This window comes from Geotrypetes seraphini, chromosome 2 (assembly GCF_902459505.1).
Source record: "Geotrypetes seraphini chromosome 2, aGeoSer1.1, whole genome shotgun sequence".
NCBI classification, from domain to species: domain Eukaryota; kingdom Metazoa; phylum Chordata; class Amphibia; order Gymnophiona; family Dermophiidae; genus Geotrypetes; species Geotrypetes seraphini.
The window spans coordinates 522,797,494-522,820,453 of record NC_047085.1 but is presented as its reverse complement, the minus strand read 5'-3'; the positions used below and the strand labels follow the sequence as shown (position 1 = coordinate 522,820,453).

Here is a 22,960-nt window from a genome sequence, read left to right as displayed (position 1 = left end):
TCTTCAAGTTCCTGTCCTTCTTTCTGTTTTTCATATGCTGTTTGCTCACTTCACTGCATTCTCTGTTTTTTCTTCTGCTGAAAAATTGTTTTTGAGCAAATGTTATATTTTGGGGAAGAAGTGTATTTTGAACCATTGGCTGGCCGATGTTCCTCCCTCCTTTTGGTATTGGAGGAACAAACTTCATGAGCTGATGTGCTGGGAGGCCAGGCTGGCTTGTTCCTCTCGTCGTAAGAGCAGAGACTTTATTCACACTTCGTCTCCTTACTTGGACAGTTTGCCGCCAAGGAGTCGTAGTCGCATTGTGAACGGATTGCAATTGTATTCTGCTCCACCTGTCTGACCTGGGATTCCTTTCTGTTGGGGGTAGGGGGTAGGGTGGTTTGGGGGGAGGGGGGAAACTGATCTGTTGGGGAGTGTTTGGGTCTCTTTGTTCCCTGAGAGGACATCAGAGTCCAGTCCTCTTCGGGGGGGAGGGGGAGGGGGAGGGGGGAGTTGTCCCTCTTTTGTCTGTTGTTGGAATAGTTACAATCCTTATCTGTATTCTGTGGTTATGAGTTGTTATTCTCTTCACCAATAAAAAAAGATTTCGTAATAATAACTTGCCAGTGCTTGTGTTTTTTCTTATTTTCTTCATTCAGATTCTTTTTCCATTCTTTAAAGGATGTTCTTTTTTTGCTCTAACAGCCTCTTTACATGGCTCTTTACGTGCCTTCTTTCTGCATGGAAACTCTGCGGTCTGTGATTCTGGCGGTTCACCCTGGGGAGTTTCTGACTAGAGAATGACAAGGTGACAAAATTCATCATCGTTCGCGTCGCCGCGGATAACCGCGGGAAACCATCTTCATGTCATTCTTTAAGGAGAGAGGGAAGAATCAGAGTATGAATGGCCACAACCACTGACCCTCAAGCTTTGCTTTGAAGAATGCTGGTGTAGAAGGACTGAGGTTGAAACAGACACTACAGAATGACAGTCTCTGGTATCCAGAGCAGATATTGTGATGTCATAATGCCTCATTCCACCAGTGCCTAAGAGCCAATCACATCAGTGATGTCACAATGGCTTCATTATCCTTGGCTCACATAAGAATCAGAGTATGAATGGCCACAACCACTGACCCGCAAGTTTTGCTTTGAAGAATGCTGGTGTAGAAGGACCGAGGTTGAAATAGACACTAGAAAATGACATGGGATTATTTCCCGCGGTTATCCGCGGGGACAGGAACGGTGATGAATTTTGTCACCGTGTCATTCTCTATTTCTGACCTCTCTAGATCTGACCGAGGCCTACTTACACATTCCTATTCGGGCCTCTCATCATTGCTTCCTGCGATTCGCAATCTTGGGGCAACAGTATCGGTTATGTGCACATCCCTTTGGTCTGGCCATGGCTTCGCGGACATTCACAAAGGTGATGGTGGTTGTTGCGGCAACATTGCAAAAAGAAGGCATTCTAGTTCATCCCTACCTGGACAACTGGTTGATTCAAGCAAAGTCGTTCCAGGAGAGCACATGGGTCATAGCTCATGTGGTGGAGTTTAGAAAGTCACTGGGATGGGTAGTCAACCTTTCCAAGAGCCGGTTGTCTCCATCTCAGTGCCTGCAGTTTCTAGGAGTGCTGTTCGACACCTCCGTGGGGAAGGTCTTTCTTCTGGAGGCCCGGGTAAGCAAATTGCAATCTCAGATTCACCTGCTTATGGCGTCCGGGTGTCCTCGGGCACAGGATTTCCTCCAAGTCTTGGTGTCAATGGTGGCTTCCCTCGATGTGGTGAGGTGGTGTCAGGCCCACATGCATCCTCTTCAGTATGCTCTTCTTCAGAGGTGGTTGCCTCAGAGGCACAGTCTGGATCATCCTGTTCTGCTTCCAGGCTTGGCTCGGTGCTGTCTTCGTTGGTGGCTCCAGACCTCCCATCTTGTACAAGGGGCGAGTCTGGACCAGCCGCAGTGGACGGTGCTGCTCACGGATGTCAGTCTTCTTGGTTGGGGAGCTTAGTGTCTAGGTCTCTCAGCTCAGGGCACCTGGTCCACGGAGGAGGCTTCTTGGTTGATCAATATCTTGGAGTGGAGACCAGAGCCACCTGTCTGGTGTTGCTAGCCTTCCAGTCCTTTCTGATGGGCAAGTCAATCAGGGTCCTTTTGGACAATGCCACAGTGGAGGCCTATGTCAATCATCAGGGGGGCACCAGGAGCACTTTAGTGGCACAGGAGGTGGCTCTGCTCATGGTCTGGGCAGAGTCTCATCTTCAGGACATCTCAGCCTCCCATATAGCCGGAGTGTTGAATGTTCAAGCCGACTTCCTAAGTCATCACATTCTAGATCCTAGAGAGTGGTGTCTAAGCTCCGTGACCTTTCAGTTGATAGTGCAGTCTTGGGGTCAACCCCTCATAGACCTGATGGCCATGAGTGTCAACGCCAAAACACCCTGCTTCTTCAGTCATTGCAGAGATGTTCAGGCCGAGGGCCTGGATGCTCTGGTTCAACCATGGCCAACAGAGGGGCTGTTATATATGTTCCCTCTGTGGCCATTAGTGGGCAGAGTTCTACTCTGCACAGTTCAACATCCAGGCCTCGTGGTTCTGGTGGCTCCAGATTGGCCCAGGCGACCATGGTACGCAGATCTGGTGAGGCATCTGGTGGCGGATCCTCTTCCTCTGCCTCTCTCGGCCGACCTTCTGACTCAAGGTTCCATTCCAATGTTCGATCCTGGTCCCTTCTATCTTATGGCTTGGCTCTTGAAAGGGGTATTCAGATAAAGTGATCTCAACTCTCTTGGAGTCCTGGAGGCTTTCTACATCTCAGGCTTATGTGAGGGTTTGGTGTCTATTTGAGGAGTGGTATGCTGTGCGTAGAATGGTCTCTTTTCGTGCTTCCCTGCCTGACATCTTAGAGTTCTTGCAGGATGGTCTGGACAGGGGACTGGCTTAGTCTTCGCTCTGGGTTCAGCTTGCAGAGCTGTCAGCCTTTTGTAGGTTGTTGAAAGGTCAGTGTTTGACTGCCATTCCTGATGTGATTCGCTTCTTGCAGGCAGCCAAATTGTTCAAGTCTCCCTTTAAGACCCTCTGTTCCATCTTCGGATCTGGATCTGGTTCTGTCAATTCTGGTGCACTCACCTTTTGAACCGTTGGGCGACTGTTCTTTGAAGGACCTTATTCTTAAAGCGGTCTTCTTGGTGGCCATTACTTATGCTCGACGTGTTTCTGAGCTGCAGGCTTTCTCCTGTAGATCTCCCTTCATGGAGTTTTCTAAAGAGCGGGTTGTGTTGTGGCCTGTTCCTTCTTTTCTGCCAAATGTAGTTTCTCCCTTTCATGTCAATCAGTCAGTGGTCCTCCCAGTGTTGGGTAAAGCAGTTGCACAAGTTGAATGTCTGTCAGGTCCTTCACTCTTATGTGCAGAGGACCCAGGAGATCAGGAAATCAGATCATCTCTTTGTCCTTCAAGCGGGTCCTCGTAAGAGGGTTGGCACTTCCAAGGCTACCATCGCGCAATGGACCAAGGAGAGTATTGCTTCCGCATATCTTCTTCAGAAAAAGCCTGTTCCTGAATTTCTCAAGGCTCATTCCTCTCAGGGTCAAGCAGCTTCTTGGGTGGAATCATCTTTTGTGCATCTTGTGGATATTTGTAAGGCTGCAGTTTGGTCTTCCTTGCATTCCTTTGTCAGACATTACCGTGAGGATGTTCAAACGCATCAGGATGCGGCATACAGTTAGCGTATTTTGGTGTTGGCCTTTCGGGTGTTCCACCCTTGATGGTTACTGCTTTGGTACGTCCCATCTGTGAAGATTAACTATACCGGCCTATCAGGCGACACTGAAGGAGAAATTAGGTTCTTACCTGCTAATTTTCTTTCTGTTAGCCTGTAGACCGGTATAGTTCCCCACCCTTTCTGTCTTTCTGCGGTGATTGCGGGTTTTGCTCGCGTGCAGATTTTACTTTTCTGCGGGTTCTAGTAGTTTTCTAGGGCCGGGCAGATAAAAGAACAGCGGCTAAGGCTTATGAGTTTGTTGTTTTTGTTCTTCTGTTCGGAGTGTTGTTCATGTTCTCAGATAAGTTTTACTAGGTTCTGCTTGGCTATTTGGCAGACTGGAAGGGAAAGGGGGAGCTTTACCTAATATACAAGTTTTGGTCTCAGTCTCCACCTGCTGGTCACAGTGAGATATAACCCATTCATAAGGACTATACTGGTCTACATGCTAACAGAAAGAAAATTAGCAGGTAAAAACCTAATTTCTCCTTATATATTGACTTGCAGATCATATTCATCTCTGGTACTGATCAGCTTGGAAATGTTTTCTGAGCAATGAGTGGGTGGTAAATTTACAAAGAGGTATTGTATTACTGAACTTGTATTACTGAACTTCAAAGGTTTTTCTGCTACAGTAATAAATATACAATACTCTTTTTTATTTAGAAAAAGATGACCCTAAATATAATCCATCGAAGCTCACTGAGAAGCCTGAAGGAGTAAAGATGTTATCAGAGAAAGAAGAAACGTCTTCCTGTTCTGACTGGGGAGAGAAGGGAAAAAATCAAAATCAAAAATATTCACCAGGAGAATCAGCTCTGCTCAAGAAGACCAGTAATATCACACAGAGAAAGGAAGACCAGAGGGACCAGATGAGAGATCAAAGATGTTCCTGTGATGTATGTGAGATATTCCTCAGCGGTCGTTCAATTCTGAAATCACATCAGAGATCTGATACTGAAGAGAGATCATCTACATGTACGGACTGTGGGAAAACCTCCAGTCAAAAGGGAGAACAGAAAACCTGCTTAAAAGAGACACATTTTACATGTTCTGAATGTGAGAAAAGCTTCAGTGATGGGGAACCATTCACAGATCATAAAAAGGCTGAAACTGGTGAGGAATCAGCCACTTCTACTAAATCTGAAGAAATATTTTGCAGGGTGGCGAATAACCCAGAACATCAGGAAATTCAGAGAAACAAGAGATTATTCATTTCTGCTGACAGCGGTAAAAGCAGAAAGAGCAGAATGAAGAAGAAAATTCCTATAGGAATGAAACCATTTACATGTAGAGAGAGTGATAAAAGTTTCAATGTAAAGAGAGCACTCACAACTCACCAGATCATCCACACAGGAGTGAAGCCATTTTCATGTTATGAGTGTGGAAAAAGCTTTACTCAGAAGGGGAGCCTCACAGTACACCAGAGAATCCACACAGGACAAAAGCCATTTTCATGTTCTGAGTGTGGAAAAAGCTTCACATGTAAGGTAAGCCTAACAATACACCAGACCATTCACACAGGCGTAATGCCGTTTTCATGTTCTGACTGTGGTAAAAGCTTCAGAATTCAGTCACAGCTCAAAATTCACCTGATAAGCCATACAGGAGTGAAACCATTTTCATGTTCTGAGTGTGGTAAAAGCTTTTGTTATAAGAAATCACTCACAATACACCAGACCATTCACACAGGAGTGAAGCCATTTACCTGTACCGAATGTGATAAAAACTTTCGTTATAAGAAATCACTCACAAGACACCAGAGAATTCACACAAGAGTGACACCATTTATATGTACTGAGTGTGGTAAAAGTTTTAATCAGAAGAGGAGCCTCACAGCACACCAGATCACCCACACAGGAGTGAAGCCATTTTCATGTTCTGAATGTGGTAAAAGCTTCACATTAAGAGCAAGTCTCAAAATACACCAGAGAATTCACACAGGAGTGAAGCCATTTACATGTACTGAGTGTGGTCAAAGCTTTTTTGACAAGAGAGCACTCACAAGACACCAGAGAATTCACACAGGAGTGAATCCATTTTCATGTTCTGAGTGTGGTAAAAGCTTTTCAGAGAAGACAACATTCACAAGACACCAGATCATCCACACAGGAGTGAAGCCATTTTCATGTTCTGAGTGTGGTCAAGGCTTTTCAGAGAAGACAACATTCACAAGACACCAGATCACCCACACAGGAGTGAAGCCATTTTCATGTTCTGAGTGTGGTAAAAGCTTTTGTTATAAGAAATCACTCACAATACACCAGACCATTCACACAGGAGTGAAGCCATTTACCTGTACCGAATGTGATAAAAACTTTCGTTATAAGAAATCACTCACAAGACACCAGAGAATTCACACAAGAGTGACACCATTTATATGTACTGAGTGTGGTAAAAGTTTTAATCAGAAGAGGAACCTCACAGCACACCAGATCACCCACACAGGAGTGAATCCATTTTCATGTTCTGAGTGTGGGAAAGGCTTTTTAGACAGGAGAGAACTCACAAGACACCAGATAATTCACACAGGAGTGAAGCCATTTTCATGTTCTGAGTGTGGTAAAGGGTTTTCAGACAAGCGTGCACTCACAAGACACCAGACGATCCACACAGGAGTGAAGCCATTTTCATGTTCTGAGTGTGGGAAAGGCTTTTTAGACAGGAGAGAACTCACAAGACACCAGATAATTCACACAGGAGTGAAGCCATTTTCATGTCCTGAGTGTGGTAAAGGGTTTTCAGACAAGCGTGCACTCACAGGACACCAGACCATCCACACAGGAGTGAAGCCATTTTCATGTTCTGAGTGTGGTAAAGACTTTTCATACAAGCGTGCACTCACAAGACACCAGACCATCCACACAGGAGTGAAGCCATTTTCATGTTCTGAGTGTGATAAAGATTTTTCAGACAAGCGTGCACTCACAAGACACCAGACCATCCACACAGGAGTGAAGCCATGTTCATGTTCTGAGTGTGGTAAAGATTTTTCAGACAAGCGTACACTCACAAGACACCAGAGAATTCACACAGGATAGAAGCCATTTTCATGTTCTGAGTATGGTAAAAGCTTTGTAAGGAAGACACAGCTCACAACACACCAAAGAAGTCACACATGAGAGAAGCTATATACATGTACTGAGTGAGGTCAAAGCTTTCATCATAGGAATGAACTGAGAAGACATCAGAGTAGTCACACAGGAGTGAAGCCATTTCCATGTACTGAGTGTGGTAAAAGCTTTGGAGGTAAAGCAAACCTCATAATTCACCAAACCATCCACACAGGAGTGAATCCATTTTCATGTTCTGAGTGTGGGAAAGGCTTTTTAGACAGGAGAGAACTCACAAGACACCAGATAATTCACACAGGAGTGAAGCCATTTTCATGTTCTGAGTGTGGTAAAGGGTTTTCAGACAAGCGTGCACTCACAAGACACCAGACGATCCACACAGGAGTGAAGCCATTTTCATGTTCTGAGTGTGGGAAAGGCTTTTTAGACAGGAGAGAACTCACAAGACACCAGATAATTCACACAGGAGTGAAGCCATTTTCATGTCCTGAGTGTGGTAAAGGGTTTTCAGACAAGCGTGCACTCACAGGACACCAGACCATCCACACAGGAGTGAAGCCATTTTCATGTTCTGAGTGTGGTAAAGACTTTTCATACAAGCGTGCACTCACAAGACACCAGACCATCCACACAGGAGTGAAGCCATTTTCATGTTCTGAGTGTGATAAAGATTTTTCAGACAAGCGTGCACTCACAAGACACCAGACCATCCACACAGGAGTGAAGCCATGTTCATGTTCTGAGTGTGGTAAAGATTTTTCAGACAAGCGTACACTCACAAGACACCAGAGAATTCACACAGGATAGAAGCCATTTTCATGTTCTGAGTATGGTAAAAGCTTTGTAAGGAAGACACAGCTCACAACACACCAAAGAAGTCACACATGAGAGAAGCTATATACATGTACTGAGTGAGGTCAAAGCTTTCATCATAGGAATGAACTGAGAAGACATCAGAGTAGTCACACAGGAGTGAAGCCATTTCCATGTACTGAGTGTGGTAAAAGCTTTGGAGGTAAAGCAAACCTCATAATTCACCAAACCATCCACACAGGAGAGAAGCCATTTTCATGTTCCGAGTGTGGTAAAAGCTTTGTAAGGAAGACACACCTCACAGCACACCAGATCATCCACACAGGAATGCAGCCATTTTCATGTTCTGAGTGTGGTAAATGCTTTTCAGACAAGAGTGCACTCACGAGACACCAGAGAATTCATACGAGATAAACTGATACATGTTCTGAGTATGGTAAAAGGCACACAGGAGTGAAGCTATATTGTCAGTGCCACCCCTGTGCCTGTAAAGGAAATACTGCAGTGCCCAAGAAGCAGGGATGGAGGTACGGACTAGAGAGTTGCACGGGGACAGTAATCCCATCCATCCCCGCCAGGATCTTCTCTATCTCTACCCATCCCCCCAGGATCCTCTCCATCCCCACCCATCCCTGCAAGGAATTACCTCCATCCCCGCCCGTCCCCATAAAAAGCAGCAATTACTTCTGACAGGATCATCAATTCCAGTTTCTTTTGTGTTTGCGCTGCTGTTTTCCTTGTGGAATCTCTTTGGTGGAACCCTTTTTTTTTGTTTTCTGTTCAGGTAATTAACTTATAAACCCCCTCTTTTACGAAGGCTGACATGTCCTTTATATTATATAGACGAACCTGCTTCGAAAGCCTTCCATCCCTGTGGGAGTCCCGTTGGCTAGAGCTGGGTCGATTCCCATGGGATTCCCGCGATCCCCATTCCCGTGCAGACCTCTAGTATGGACTGGACTGTGAGAGATGCAATACCTGATCTCTAGTGTTAGGATGCAATACCTGTCCCTAGTATTGCAGCACCAGCAGAATCTTTTACATACCAGTTCTAAAACTGGCAAGTCATCTAAAGCCTGTTCTAAGCAACAAACAACAGGGAAAGGTCAGGAACTACCAGTCCCAGCATGCCCCAGGGTGGGAGCAAGGCAAACCAGGGCTGGAGTGAGTATACCAATCAGACCAGGTGTAATGAGCAGTAATCAGCTCAGAACAACCCAAGACAAGGGAGCTCAGCTGGGTTGAGTGCTAATCAGCACCGCGTCCAGCAAACCACCGGCTCTGTTCAGAGCCCTGCTTCTGCCAGGCGTGTGAGCATTGCTCCGCCCCTCCAGCCAGCTGAGAGATCTTAAAAATCCAGCGGGAATGGCGTGCTGCCATTTGGCGTGCCATCTAAGGTGCACGGCAAAGGCGCGTGCATTTACGAAGTGACCGAGCAGAGACAGAGGACGCTTGATAAGTATAACTAACTATACCGAAAGTACAGTTAACTTGCTGACCAATTCAAAGACTTATTATTGAGTAGTGTTGGATTTAGATTAATGTAACTTAGTGTGTGCCTTTGCAAAGTGACCGAGTGAAAGGATGAGGCCAGGGGAGTTTTGATAAGCATAATTCAGAAAACTTGTGTGTTGATAGAAACGAAATGACAATTTTTAACAAACTCGAAGTGATATCGGGAGTGTTCTGTTTGATTTGTTATAGGAGCTGGTGCAACGAGGATAGGCATGAAAATATATTCCTAGTCACCTTTCTTGGCATCAGCCAATTAAGATGAATAAACCAGTTGGTTCCCATCAATTTTTATACGACTGCTTAGAACAAGGCCCTTTACAAATTCCTGTAGCAAATCCTATTTGCAAGCCATTCAAAATCCATAGAAATAGGATCAAGAATAGAATTTTAAGAAAGCTAGAAGAAACCGAAATACCAATTCCACCCAATCTAGGTAATTTTAAAGGGTATTATCTGAATATTAGATCTGCGAGGAACAAGGCGCAGGTTTTAAACGATTGGCTGACGGGAAAGAACCCTGATTTCCTGCTTCTAACAGAAACATGGATGGTCTCGGACACGGATGCTATTATGAAGGAATTCATACCGCTGGGATATAAAATTCTCCCATTATCCAGAAGTTGGAAAAAAGGGAGTGGTTTAGCGATAATCTTAAAAGAATCTTTTGATTTTAATAAGGTAGGTTTTAAATCTACAAAGGACTTGGAGGTCTTAAATAGTCAATTAGAAGACTCGCTACTTGTAACCTTATTTTGCATCCCTCCAAAAAGATGGTCAAGTGCCAAAGAAGAATTCTTTGAATTTCTTACTACAAACACCTTGAAGGGACCTTATAACCTTCTACTGGGCGATATAAACATCCATTTGGAACAAGTGGGAAATCCAGAAGTGATAGATATTAACTCTTGGATTCTTAAAACCAGATATAGAGAAAAGACATGATAAAGGGACATCGATTAGATTAAGTAACTTTCTCAAAAAAAGAAATATCTGATCTTAAGATTCGATATTGTTTAGGGGCATGGGAAAAATGCATCTGGTCAGATCACTATATATGCAATTTTGATTTAAGCTGGCAAAAGAAGCAACTTCTTCAAAAAACCAGAAGTAAAAATGTAAAGACAAAATCAATTACTAGCAGAGGAATTACAAATCCAACAGAATTTTGGACTCACTACGAATTATATTTCAACACTAAGAAGAATCAAGATTTCTCCACAAAGAAGTTTTAGATCAAATAGCCTCATTTAAAGTATAGAAAAAGAAAGTGAGGGCTTCAAACGAATGGTTTGATTCTGAACTATTAGCTACCAAACGGGAACTGAGAAAACTGGAAAGACTTTGGCATAAATCGAACAAAGAAGAGGACAAAATCAATTGGAGATATAAAGTGAAAAACTATAAAATCTTGACCAAAGAAAAGCGTTCAAAATATTACGCACAGAAAAGAGGAACATCTAAACTAAATAGCAGAGTTGTTCAAGCTGATAAATAGGTTACCAGAACTCACTCCATCTCTTGAAACTCTTGCCGAATTCTTTAATGATAAAATTCTTGCATTGAGGGCAACTATACCCCAGATTGCAGCCGATTTTGAATTTCTTTTTTTTTTTAATCTTTAAATATTAACAGTGCATTGCAAACATTTTTAAAGCATAAACATTCATCCATAAAAGTATAACCACATATAGAATTTCAATAAACTAAACACAAGAAATAATGATGCCTTCCCACCCTGGATGTGTAAGGAAATTAACTAAAAAGAAAAGGTACATGACAACTAATGGGATTCAACAAATGATGTCAATGGGCTCCACACCCTTCTAAATGCATTACTATATCCCAAAAATTCCCGCGTTCATTCTTTCATATTTGTAACTGCAACATAAAGTTCGCCCACCAAAAAGTATAATTAAGTCTATCATAACTCTTCCAATTGCGTGCAGTCATCTGCATTGCTATTCCCGTCATTATTAAGAAAAGGCGGCTTTTATTACGATCCAAAGAAGGTTTAACATGTAGTAAAGTACCACAAATTATGGCTTCATAAGTCAATGGTATCGATGACCCAAGTACAACATTAATTTGGCCCCATATCGACTTCGAAAAATTAAGTATCAAAGGACAATAAAACAACAGATGGTCCAAAGTCCCTATATCTATATGACAATGCCAGCATTAGCTGATTTTGAATTTCAATCTGGGCTTCAGGAAAAGGAATCCAATGTTGATATGTTCTGGACCCCTGATGAAGATTATACGAAACACGGACCGTGTTGGGTCCCTTGCCTGGTAAAAGGTTTTTAATCTAATGTTTTATTCGTTATAAATAAAGGCTGCCTGCATCGTATACAAAGTCTGCAGTTTTTTGTTTTGTTTGCTCTGATATGTTCTGGGACCATTTTGAGCTTCCGAATTGGCATCAATTTTTAACTCTGTTTAACAAATATACCAAATCCAATTGTCTGTTGGATGAATGTCCATCAAAACTCATGACAGATGCTATACCTGAATTTAAAAGGGATTTATTTAATTGGTTAACTCTTGCACTACAAAGGGAGACATTTCTTGAGGAAATGGGATGTATATTGATTATACCTATCCCCAAAGACCAAAAAGCATCAATTGCCCTGAAATCCAACTACAGGCCTATAGCGAGCATCCCACTGTTTACCAAACTCCTGGAGGGGTGGGTTAACTTAGAAGGGAGGGGGGTATTTCTGTCATATGGTTTCATTCCCTTATGAAATATTGGTTGGGTTGGGTGGGGGGGGGAGGTTTAACGTCTGGATTTTGATTGATTATAAATGCATATTTGATTAATATTATTTGTATAAATATTGTATTGCATTTTTGTTAGCTTAAAATCTCAATAAAGTTAAAAAAAAAAAAGAATGTGAATTATTTAGCATCCTCAATGAACATCAATTAGGATTTAGAAAAGGTTTCAGCATAGAAACAGTTTTAGCTTCAATTTTAAATCATTTATATGGTCTTTTTAGTACAGGCACTAGTAGCTTTTGATTTGGTTGACCATGAAATAATGGGACTCTCAGGAAGAGTCTGGAACTGGTTTCAGGGTTTCCTGACGAAAAGAACATACCGAGTGATTTGTGATGGAAAATATTCATGTCCTTGGAGTAACTTATCTGGAGTACCTCAGGGTTCCCCGTTGTCTCCCATGTTGTTTAACATCTACATTTCACCCTGAAGTAAAAGGCTGCTTACTTTTACCTCACTGGGGATTCGTCGTGAAGAACCCCTCCCTCCAAAAAATAAAAATAAAACCCACAATATTACATTGTATATTCCAAAGCAAATAACTTTTTATTCTAGTAATTAGTATTATAGCAGCATTTGTCAAATCAGAAATAAATCAGTTTAAACATATATAATGGAGAGAAAAAAACCTCATATGAACAGTGACAACATTTTTTTCTGTAAGTATGGTGCAGTCTCTCTCAAGAAACTCTGCCAGAGCATGGGAGTTTTATACAGAAGGTTTCTTTGTCTTGCAAGACCTTCTCCTGGCTATTATGTACCACCCTATTGGATAAAACCAACTGCCTATCTAACCCTCTCCTTTTTTTTTTTAACATATGTTTATTGAAAGTGAAAAAGGTTACAACCCTCTCCTAGTCCACGCCTCCATTCTTCACGGGGGGGGGGGGGGGGGCTGAACAGGCATAGCTTCTAGAACTTTCTTCTTCTTGAAGTTTCCATTCTTCACACGGGTACATCAGTATCAGTGCCTGAGCGCATTAGCCTGGCATCACTTTATCAGTTCTTAGGTTCCCGGATGATGGAGTGTCTTGCTGACTGGCATTTTTCTTTCAGCACTGTTAGCTCATTGTCTTTACAGCAGATACTTGTTGGTGTCCTTGAGAAACTTCACAGCAAGAACTCCACACACTCACATGCCACACATTAGCATCTCAAAGCATATATGTTATGGCTATAAAAAATTGTTCCAACCACCATATATTAGTATCTCATTAGAATGTGGTCAGTGCTGGATATATTTGCTTTATTATCTCAATCTATCTTGCTTTTAGCAAGGAAGCCTCAGCCCCACCACTCCACCGCTGTATATCTTGTAACTGCGGGAAGAATTATGTGGTGCCTCATCATTGGCTGTCCCTTCTAATGTTTTTAAAGTGCCGTTGTGCCATTATTTATAATAAATAATCCATAAATATCTCAAGTATAATAATTAGTAAAGATAAGGTGCTTAAATACTTAGCTTATCTTTGTCATTTATCTCAGCCAAAAAACCTGAGAGTGTGACCCGACATGTTTCGCTCACTAGGAGCTGTATCAAGGGTCTCCCAAGTACGCTGCTGTCATCCGACTCCACTGAACTGTGCTGTTTTGGAGAAAGGGAGACTAGCAACATTCAAAGTTGCAATATTCAAACCAGGACCCCCCCCATCATGACACTAATTTAGATTTCTTCCCCCCCCCTTCTCTCCGCTCCCCTCTTCCATTCCCCTCTTCACCACCACCCCTGGTAGGACCGCCTCACCCTCTGCCAGAATCAACTCTTCCCCCAATTCCTTCCCTTTCCTTATCTTCCCCTTCCTTAATCACATCCCTCCCCACCAGCAAAACATCCCCCATCTACTTCCATACCCTCCTTCCCACCCACCTCTGTATTTAGAAAAGCCCCTCCTCATCCCCTTCCTCTCCCACTTTCTCAACCCGCAACCTCTCCAGAATCACCGCCGGGTATTCCTGCCGCCCTCCCTCCCGACCTTTTTTCCCTTTCCTCTTCTGGGACACCCCACCTCCATCCTCTTCCTCCTGTGCCAATACACTATCTATTAGTATCCTCAACCCTATCCTCCCTTCTTTTCCTCTGGTGTTTCCCCACCTTCTGATCAGTGGAGTACCGCAGGGTTCGGTCTTGGGCCCAATCTTATTCAACATCTTCATAAGGGACTTGGCTGAGGGGCTTCAGGGTAAATTAACGTTATTCGCCGATGACGCCAAATTATGCAATATAGTAGACAAGAACACAACAGGACCTGACATCAAATCCAAGACCGATAGTATGGCACATGACCTCCTCCTACTGGAGAATTGGTCCAGGACCTGGCAACCTGGCAACGCCAAAAAATGCAAGGTCATGCATCTTGGCAACAAAAATCCATGTAAGACTTACAGTCTTAATGGTGAGATCCTAGAGAGAACTGTAGCAGAACGTGACTTAGGGGTAATCATCAGTGAGGACATGAAGACTGCAACTCAAGTGGAGAAAGCTTCATCTAAGGCCAGACAAATCATGGGTTGCATACGCAGGAGTTTCGATAGCCGTAAGCCTGAAGTCATAATGCCATTATATAGGTCCATGGTGAGACCCCATCTGGAATATTGTGTGCAGTTCTGGAGACCACATTACCGCAAAGATGTGCTGAGACTTGAGTCGGTCCAGCGAATGACCACACGGATGGTAACAGGGCTCAGGGAGCTCCCGTATGAGGAACGGCTGAATAAATTGCAGCTCTACTCCCTAGAGGAACGCAGGGAGAGAGAGGACATGATCGAAACATTCAAATACCTCACGCGCCGTATTGAGGTAGGGGAGGATATCTTCTTCTTCAAGGAACCCACGTCAACACGAGGGCATCCGTGGAAAATCAGGGGAAGGACATTGCATGGCGACACCAGGAAGTACTTCTTCACCGAGAGGGTGGTAGATCGACGGAATAGTCTTCCGATACAGGTAATTGAGGCCAGTAGTGTGCCTGATTTTAAAGCTAAATGGGATCGAAAGGTGGGATCTCTTCACAAAGGGAGGTAGGGGAGGGTCATTGGTGTGGGCAGACTTGATGGGCCTTGGCCCTTATCTGCCGTCACTTTCTATGTTTCTATGTTTCTTACTACCTACCTTTTCCCATGTACCCTCATCCCCACCCCCACCCTCTCTCTCCCCCTCTGCTTCCTGCACCAGCCCTTCACCCTGCCTCACCTTTTCCTGGATATTTTCCTGACCACTCTCCTGCTCCTGCTCCAGAGGTTCCTCCCCTCCCCCATCATCTTCCCCCTCCCCCCTTCATTTTCCTCTTGCCACCTGTTATGTGCAGCCCTCGGACACTTGCTGAACGGGTGCCCCAGACATCCACACAAGTTACACCGAATGAGGTCACACTCCTCCCCAATATGCCCCTTCCCTCCACATTTTACACACATCAGGGTAGGACACACCATACTTAGATGCCTAAATGATCCACATTGAAAACATACCCTGGGCTGCCCCTTGTAAAAACATTGGATGCGCTCTCTCCCAATGTATGCCACTGGTGGAACATGCTGTATCACATTACCCACTTGACTAACTTCATGCTGGTCGTCCATCCACCAGCCCAGACCCTACTCGGGTCCATGATCTTCACTAATGGAGTCCGAAGCACCCCATACCGATTCAACCAGTATGTCAGGTCTGAACTGGGGATGGACTCATGTCTCACCAGTACTGTCACTTGCACAAGGTCAGGTTTACTCAAAGGTATGGCTTTAAATTCTGCCCACTGCTCCCTTCCCCTCACCCCCTCATATTTTTCCCAAAATAACTCTAAACCCCTCTGTCTCTGGAAACTGATCTCATACTGCGGAACCATTACCGGGTGAATACAGGCATACAGGTCCTCAGGGATGAAGCCCAACCCCAGAACCATTCTCAACACCCTGTCCCTTGTTGGCATATTCCCCACCCCCACCCACTTCAACTGAACCACATTTCTTCTCTTGAAAATACCTCCCCCTCCCCCGCTGCCCCACCCCCCACCACCATTAGCATTCCCTCCACCATCCTCCCTCCTCCCTCCACTCTCCCCTTGCGCATTCCCCCTCCCCCGATTCCTACCCCCCCTGCCCCAATCCCCCAGCTAACACATCTGCAAAAGATATTCCCCTTTTAAACCCTTTCAGGACCCCATACCCACCACTAGCAGATCCTCCGCCCTCTCTCACCCCCTCCCCAACACCCCCATTCACATCCATAGGGACCTGTCCTTCTTCAAACTGCCCTACATTCAGTTCTTTAGAACAAGGCAAAACTTGCTTTGTCCATTGCTGCCGTTGTGGCAGCGCAGCTTCATCACCTACAGCCACCTCCTGCTGTACTTTTCTCTGTAGATTCTCAGGTTACAGCTCCTGACTCCACTCCACTCCTTCCAACACGCTGGAAACACCTCTCTGCTGTACTCTGCACTTTGAATTAAGCTGAGTTCCCTCAGCACAGCTCAGAGAAGACTCCATCCCTTTCTCAGTCACATTCTCAGTCCCACAAACGATTTCACCCACCAATTCTTGGGAACTCCTCCCATGAGCTGCATTCTGGGATATTCCTTGCAGATGGAACTCAGGTGTTTCCAATCCCTGCTGCTGCTCAATCACTTTTAAACCACATTCCTCCTCCTCCTCCTCCTCCAAGAATTGTAGCAAGTTACTGGGCAAACTAGTCTCAGCTACCCGCTGTTCCAGTACTCCCTCAGGTGCTTTTATTAAAGTTTGTGGTAGCTCAATCTCTGTTTGTGGTTTCTCAGTCCCTGCTAATGCTTGCTCAAACTCTATATGAAGTTTCTCAGTTCCTGCTTGTTCCAGGTAGTTCACTCTTTGTCTGGCTTTCTTCTTCCTGCTCTCCTTTGTCCGCCCCTCCTCCACTCTGGTTTCTGCTGTGACTGCACTCTTTTCCCAGCTGTACCAATTCAGGCTGTCCCAACTTTTTTCCAATAGCCTCTGTGGTAGCTTTTTCTTCCACTGCTGTGGGAGTTTCCTGTACCTCTTTTAACTGTCCTGCTTCTGCACAGGGTTCTTCTGTAGAAACTGCTGTTTGTACTTTACCCTGGTGTCCCTGCCATTCTCTCTCTGTTCCGATACACTTCAGCCACATCTTTTGTGATAACAGCCATTTCAGTTATGCAGTTCTCCACCTGTCGCTGAAGGTATTGCTGTTCTTTCTTATACTTTTTCTTTTGCTCTGGAGCCAGCTTAAACAGAGTGGACGCCATACGTTGCTTCTTTTGTAAGATCTGCAGCTTTTTCTCCAGTCCAGCAATCCCCTTAACTGTTAATATGGCTCTTGTGGCCAAATCCATGTCCTTCTCCACTTCCTCCTCCCCACTGAAAATATCCTCCTCTGACCCTTGTGAGTCATCCATATTCTCCACCACTGTAACAGCCTGGGCTTTCTGCCTGCCCATCTCCAACTCCAACTCCAAGGCCCTGCCAGACCCCTGTTGTACCTTCATGTTCCTTGGTGTCAATTCTGGAACAGGAACCCTTCCTCTAGGAGCTCTGGGGTCTGGCTCTTCTGGCCTCCTCCAGCCTGATGGCCCAGGCTTTTTACCATCTGGTTCCCTCCTTCCTTCCATAGTAGGCTCTCCAAACCAGGACCTTCCCTGGGAAGGGACCCCAGGCTTCATAGCTTTGCCTGGGGCACAGAGCTAGGCCCAGCTCCCACCTTCCACAGGCCTCTGGTTCTCAGTTGCAGCTCTCTCTTCAACTCCTCTCACAACCAGTCACACACAGACTGGTTCCAACTAGAGAATGACACGGTGACAAAATTCATCACCGTTCCCGTCCCCGCGGGAAATAATCCCATGTTTATTTTCTAGTGTCTATTTCAATCTCAATCCTTCTACACCAGCATTCTTCAAAGCAAAGCTTGCGGGTCAGTGGCTGTGGCCATTCATACTCTGATTCTTCCCTATCTCCTTAAAGAATGACATGAAGATGGTTTCCCGCGGGGCGGTGATGAATTTTGTCACCGTGTCATTCTCTAGTTCCAACTACTGAAGTCTCCATCAAAGCTCACTCCAGTCCATCCCAGCCATTGAAGCCTTCCCCAGCCTATCCTCCCCCAAACGGCCATATACAGACCCATACCACGCAAGTCCGCCCAGTACTGGCCTTAGTTCTTCAATATTTACTATTATTTCCTGATTCTAGATCCTCTGTGCTCATCCCACGCTTTTTTGAACTCAGTCACCGTTTTCCTCTCCACCACCTCTCTCGGGAGCATATTCCAGGCATACACCACCCTCTCCGTAAAGTAGAATTTCCTTACATTGCTCTTGAGTCTCCCACCCCTCAGCCCCAAATTATGTCCTCTGGTTTTATTATTTTCCTTTCTCTGGAAAAGATTTTGTTCTACGTTAATACCTTTCAAGTATTTGAATGTCTGAAGCATATCTCCCCTGTCCCTCCTTTCCTCTAAGGTATACATATTCAGGGCTTCCAGTCTCTCCTCATACGTCTTCTGGCGCAAGCCTCCTATCATTTTTGTCACCCTCCTCTGGACCGCTTCAACCCTTTTTGGGTCCTTCGCCAGATATGGTCTCCACAATACTCCAAGTGGAGCCTCACCAACGACTTGTACAGGGGTATCAACACCTTCGTTCTTCTACTGGTTACGCCTCTCAGCATCCTTCCGGCAGCATCCACTGCCTTGTCACACTGTTTTTCCACCTTTAGATCACCCCAAGGTCCCTCTCCCCATCCGTGAATATCAGCCTCTCACCTCCCAGCATATACGGCTCCTTCCGATTATTAATCCCCAAATGCATTACTCTGCATTTCTTCGCATTGAATTTTAGTTGCGAGACATTAGACGAGGGGTGCCCACACTTTTTGGGCTTTCAAGCTACTTTTAAAATGACCAAGTTAAAATGATCTACCAACAATAAAATTAAAAAAACAAACAAACCACAAAGCACACTGAAAGGCAGAGAAAATGTTAATTATTATTTATATTCCGGGGTTTTTTTCAAAGAGGTCAAGGCAGATGACTCTATGCAATATCACCTCAGTAACAACCATATAAAAATAGACAAATATACCCCCTCCCTTTTTACTAAACCACGATAGGGAGTTGCGCTGAATGCACCACACTGCTCTTAACGCTCATAGGCTCCCTGCGCTATAAAACGCTAGTGCAGTTTAGTAAAAGGGGGCCATAGTGCAAAATATAGACAGCAGATAAATAAATTCAGACACATTTTGATCACTAAATTTAAAATAAAATCATTTTTCCTACCTTGTCTGGTGATTTCATGAGTCTCTGGTTGCACTTTCTTCTTCTGACTGTGCATCCAATCTTTCTTCCCTTCTTTCAGCCTGTATGCTTCCTCTCCTCCAGACCTCATTCCCTCCCCCAACTTTTTCTTCTTCTCTCTCTGCCCTTTCTTTCTCCCTGCCTCCTTTCTTTTTTTTTCTCTGTTCATGCTCCCTTTCTGTCTTTCTCCCTGCCCTCCCCCAAGCCACTGTTGCCATCGGGGAAAAGGCCCCAAAGCCACTGCCACCCCAAGCTCTCGCTGCTTCCCTGCATCGGGCCGACCAGCATTCTTCTCCCCAACGTCAATTCTGCTATTGGAGAGGAAATTCCGGGCCAGCCAGGCAGCGATTGGCTGGCCCAGAACTTCCTTTCTGAAGGTAGAATTGACGTCAGGGAGAGAAATGCTGATTGGCCCGGTAAATTGTGAAGGCAAAGTGAGTCTATCACGGAGCCCGGGATGGGCTCCACAATCAACTCACTTTGCCTTGGCGATCTACCGGTCGATCGCGATCGACCTATTGGGCATCCCTGCATTAGACCATTCCTCTAACTTTTGCAGATCCTTTTTCATATTTTCCACTCCCTCTTCGGTGTCTACTCTGTTACAAATCTTGGTATAATCTGCAAAAAGGCACACTTTTCCTTCTAACTCTTCAGCAATGTCACTTACAAACTATTGAACAGGATCGGCCCCAGTACCGAACCCTGAGGGACTCCACTACTCACCTTTCCTTCCTCCGAGTGACTTCCATTAACCACCACCCTCTGGCATCTGTCCGTAAACCAGTTTCTAATCCAGTTCTCCAGTTTGGGTTCTAACTTCAGCCCTTCAAGTTTATTCAAGAGCCTCCTATGAGGAACCCTATCAAAGGCTTTGCTGAAATCTAAGTAAATTACATCTAACATATGTCCTCGATCCAGCTCTCTGGTCACCCAATCAAAAAAATTCAATCAGGTTCGTTTGGCACGATTTACGTTTTGTAAAGCCATGTTGCCTCGGATCCTGTAACCCATTAGATTCAAGGAAGTTCACTATCCTTTCTTTCAGCAACACTTCCATTATTTTTCCAACAACCGAAGTGAGGCTCACCGGCCTATAGTTTCCTGCTTCATCCCTGTGACCATTTTTTGAATAGGGACCAAATCTGCTCTTCTCCAGTCCCCGGGAACCACTCCGGTCTCCAGAGATTTGTTGAACAAGTCTTTAATTGGATCCGCCAGAACCTCTCTGAGCTCCCTCAGTATCCTGGGATGGATCCCATCCGGTCCTGTCGCTTTGTCCACCTTCAGTTTTTCAAGTTGTTCATAAACAGTTTCCTCCATGAACAGCACGGAATCTATTCCATTTTCTAGTGTTACTTTGCCAGACAAACTCGGTCCTCCAGGTTTTTACCTCGGACCTTCTTGTTCTTCTGGAGGTTGTTATAGGGGAAAACACCCTCCAGGGATTCAAGACAAGTCTGGACAAGTTCCTGCTGAACCGGAACGTATGCAGGTATGGTTGATCTCAGTTAGTGCTCTGGTTTTTGACCTAAGGGCTGCCGCAGGAGCAGACTGCTTGGGCACAATGGACCACTGGTCTGACCAAGAAGCGGCAATTCTTATGTTCTTATTTTCCACCTCAGCTCCTGCACCACATCAAATATATAGGATGAAAAAAAACTGTATGATGGCCTTCTAGCCACACAAGCTGCAAAACTAGACTACCACTTATTAAGTTGTATGTTCCCTCTGTTCAACCTCGGTGTATTCTGATTGTCCAGCCTTCTTCGATGTGAACCGCCTAGAAGTCTTCTCGACTGTGGCGGTATAGAAGAATAAAGTTGTTATTATTATTTATTATTACCAACTCTCCAATCTACCGACAACGACTTCAGACTACAAATCGTTCAAAAAAGAAATAAAAACCATCCTATTCAAGACATCCTTGAAGACAAACTAACACCGCAAAACTCATCCCAATTCTCTGAAGCAACTCGCTCTACTCCTCAATCCCTCTGGAAATGGCCAGATAACTTCTTTTGTAATCTGCCTTGAACCGCAAGGTATTGGAGGAATAGAAATTGAAAGGTCACTTGGACACACAAAGTCAGAGGCGTGAAGAAAGTACAAGAGTTTATTCACAGCATGCATGCTGGACCCCTGAGCTCCAAGCTGGCTCAGAAGTGCTGAAACCAGGAAGTTACAGAGATATTGATTCATTTTTCTGGCTATACAACTGAATTCTAGAAAAAGCTTTTCACGTGTTACTTTTCTTAACACTCATTGGTTCTAAGCTCACACTAGCAGGACACTTATCTAACTCTTACAGTTAAATGTACAGAAGGGCAGGGTACATCATGGCTCAAACTCTTATCTATTCAGCTTACAATGTGGTAAGGCAGGGACATACATTTTAGGCAGATGAAGTCAATAGATTGTACACTTTCTTCAGCTATGTAGACCAGAGCAATATTTTAAACAACAGTTAACCATTTCATGACCCTACAAAATCACTAATGTAATAAAGGTAATTTGTTTCCGTTATTTCATCACACTAAACACAAAGGCATCCAAAGCCTCTGGCAACCAGAAAATCTCTGATGCTTCAAAAAAGGCAGCGGGTTTTGTGCTGTTTTGGAAGCTGATGAAAGGCCTTGTAGTGAGAAACAAAACGTGTGCGAGTCAGAAAGGCAAAAATGGAACCACATATTGGCACCGGGTTTTTTTCTGTACTTATAAACCCTTTAAAAAATTAAAGTGCAAACTATTTTTTTTAAAAATGCTTATATTTAAAGGTGCAGAATAGCGCCAGTCTGAGCTTGCACGTCAGTTCTGTCTGCGTAGACGCACAGAAGCTGCGCTTGCCACAAACCTTTTCTGCAAATGCACTTGGCACATTCCTCCTCCTTGCTCTGTTTAATAATGCACAGAAACATAGAAACATGACGATAAAGACCAAATGGCCCATCTAGGCTGCCCATCCACAGTAACCATTGTCTCTTTCTCTCTCCGAGAGATCCCACGTGCCCAATAGAAACATAGAAACATGACGGCAGATAAAGGCCAAATGGCCCGTCCAGTCTGCCCATCCGCAGTAACCATTATCTCTTTCTCTCTCTCAGAGAACCCACGTGCCCAATAGAAACATAGAAACATGACGGCAGATAAAGGCCAAATGGCCCATCCAGTCTGCCCATCCGCAGTAACCATTATCTTTTCTCTCTCTGAGAGATCCCACTTGCCTAATAGAAACATAGAAACATGACGGCAGATAAAGACCAAATGGCCCATCTAGGCTGCCCATCCGCAGTAACCATTATCTCTTTCTCTCTCTGAGAGATCCCACGTGCCTAATAGAAACATAGAAACATGACGGCAGATAAAGGCCAAATGGCCCATCCAGTCTGCCCATCCGCAGTAACCATTATCTTTTCTCTCTCTGAGAGATCCCACTTGCCTAATAGAAACATAGAAACATGACGGCAGATAAAGGCCAAATGGCCCGTCCAGTCTGCCCATCCGCAGTAACCATTATCTCTTTCTCTCTCCAAGAGATCCCACTTGCCTATCCCAGGCCCTCTTGAATTCATACACAGTCTCTGTTTCCACCACCTCTTAACTTCATCCTGTGCCCTCTCATTCCAGAGCTTCATTTCAAATGAAAGAGACTCGACTCATGCACATTTACATCACGTAGGTATTTAAACATCTCTATCATATCTCCTCTCTCCTGCCTTTCCTCCAAAGTATACAGATTGAGATCTTTAAGTCTGTCC

General features: G+C 44.5%; 2 protein-coding genes across 4 annotated transcripts in view; one reads left to right on the top strand and one right to left on the bottom strand.

The window, feature by feature from the left end:
- The window catches only part of LOC117354733 (oocyte zinc finger protein XlCOF6-like), a 44,800-nt gene extending 36,920 nt beyond the window's left edge, over nucleotides 1–7,880 (top strand). The window contains exon 3 of the mRNA XM_033932673.1: nucleotides 4,410–7,880. Within this exon, the coding sequence (XP_033788564.1) occupies nucleotides 4,410–6,784 (2,375 nt within the window). The 3' untranslated portion in view covers nucleotides 6,785–7,880. The remainder of the gene's footprint in view (nucleotides 1–4,409) is intronic.
- Nucleotides 1–22,960, bottom strand: part of LOC117354717 (zinc finger protein 850-like) — a 948,741-nt gene that overhangs the window by 216,580 nt on the left and 709,201 nt on the right. The window lies entirely within an intron of this gene.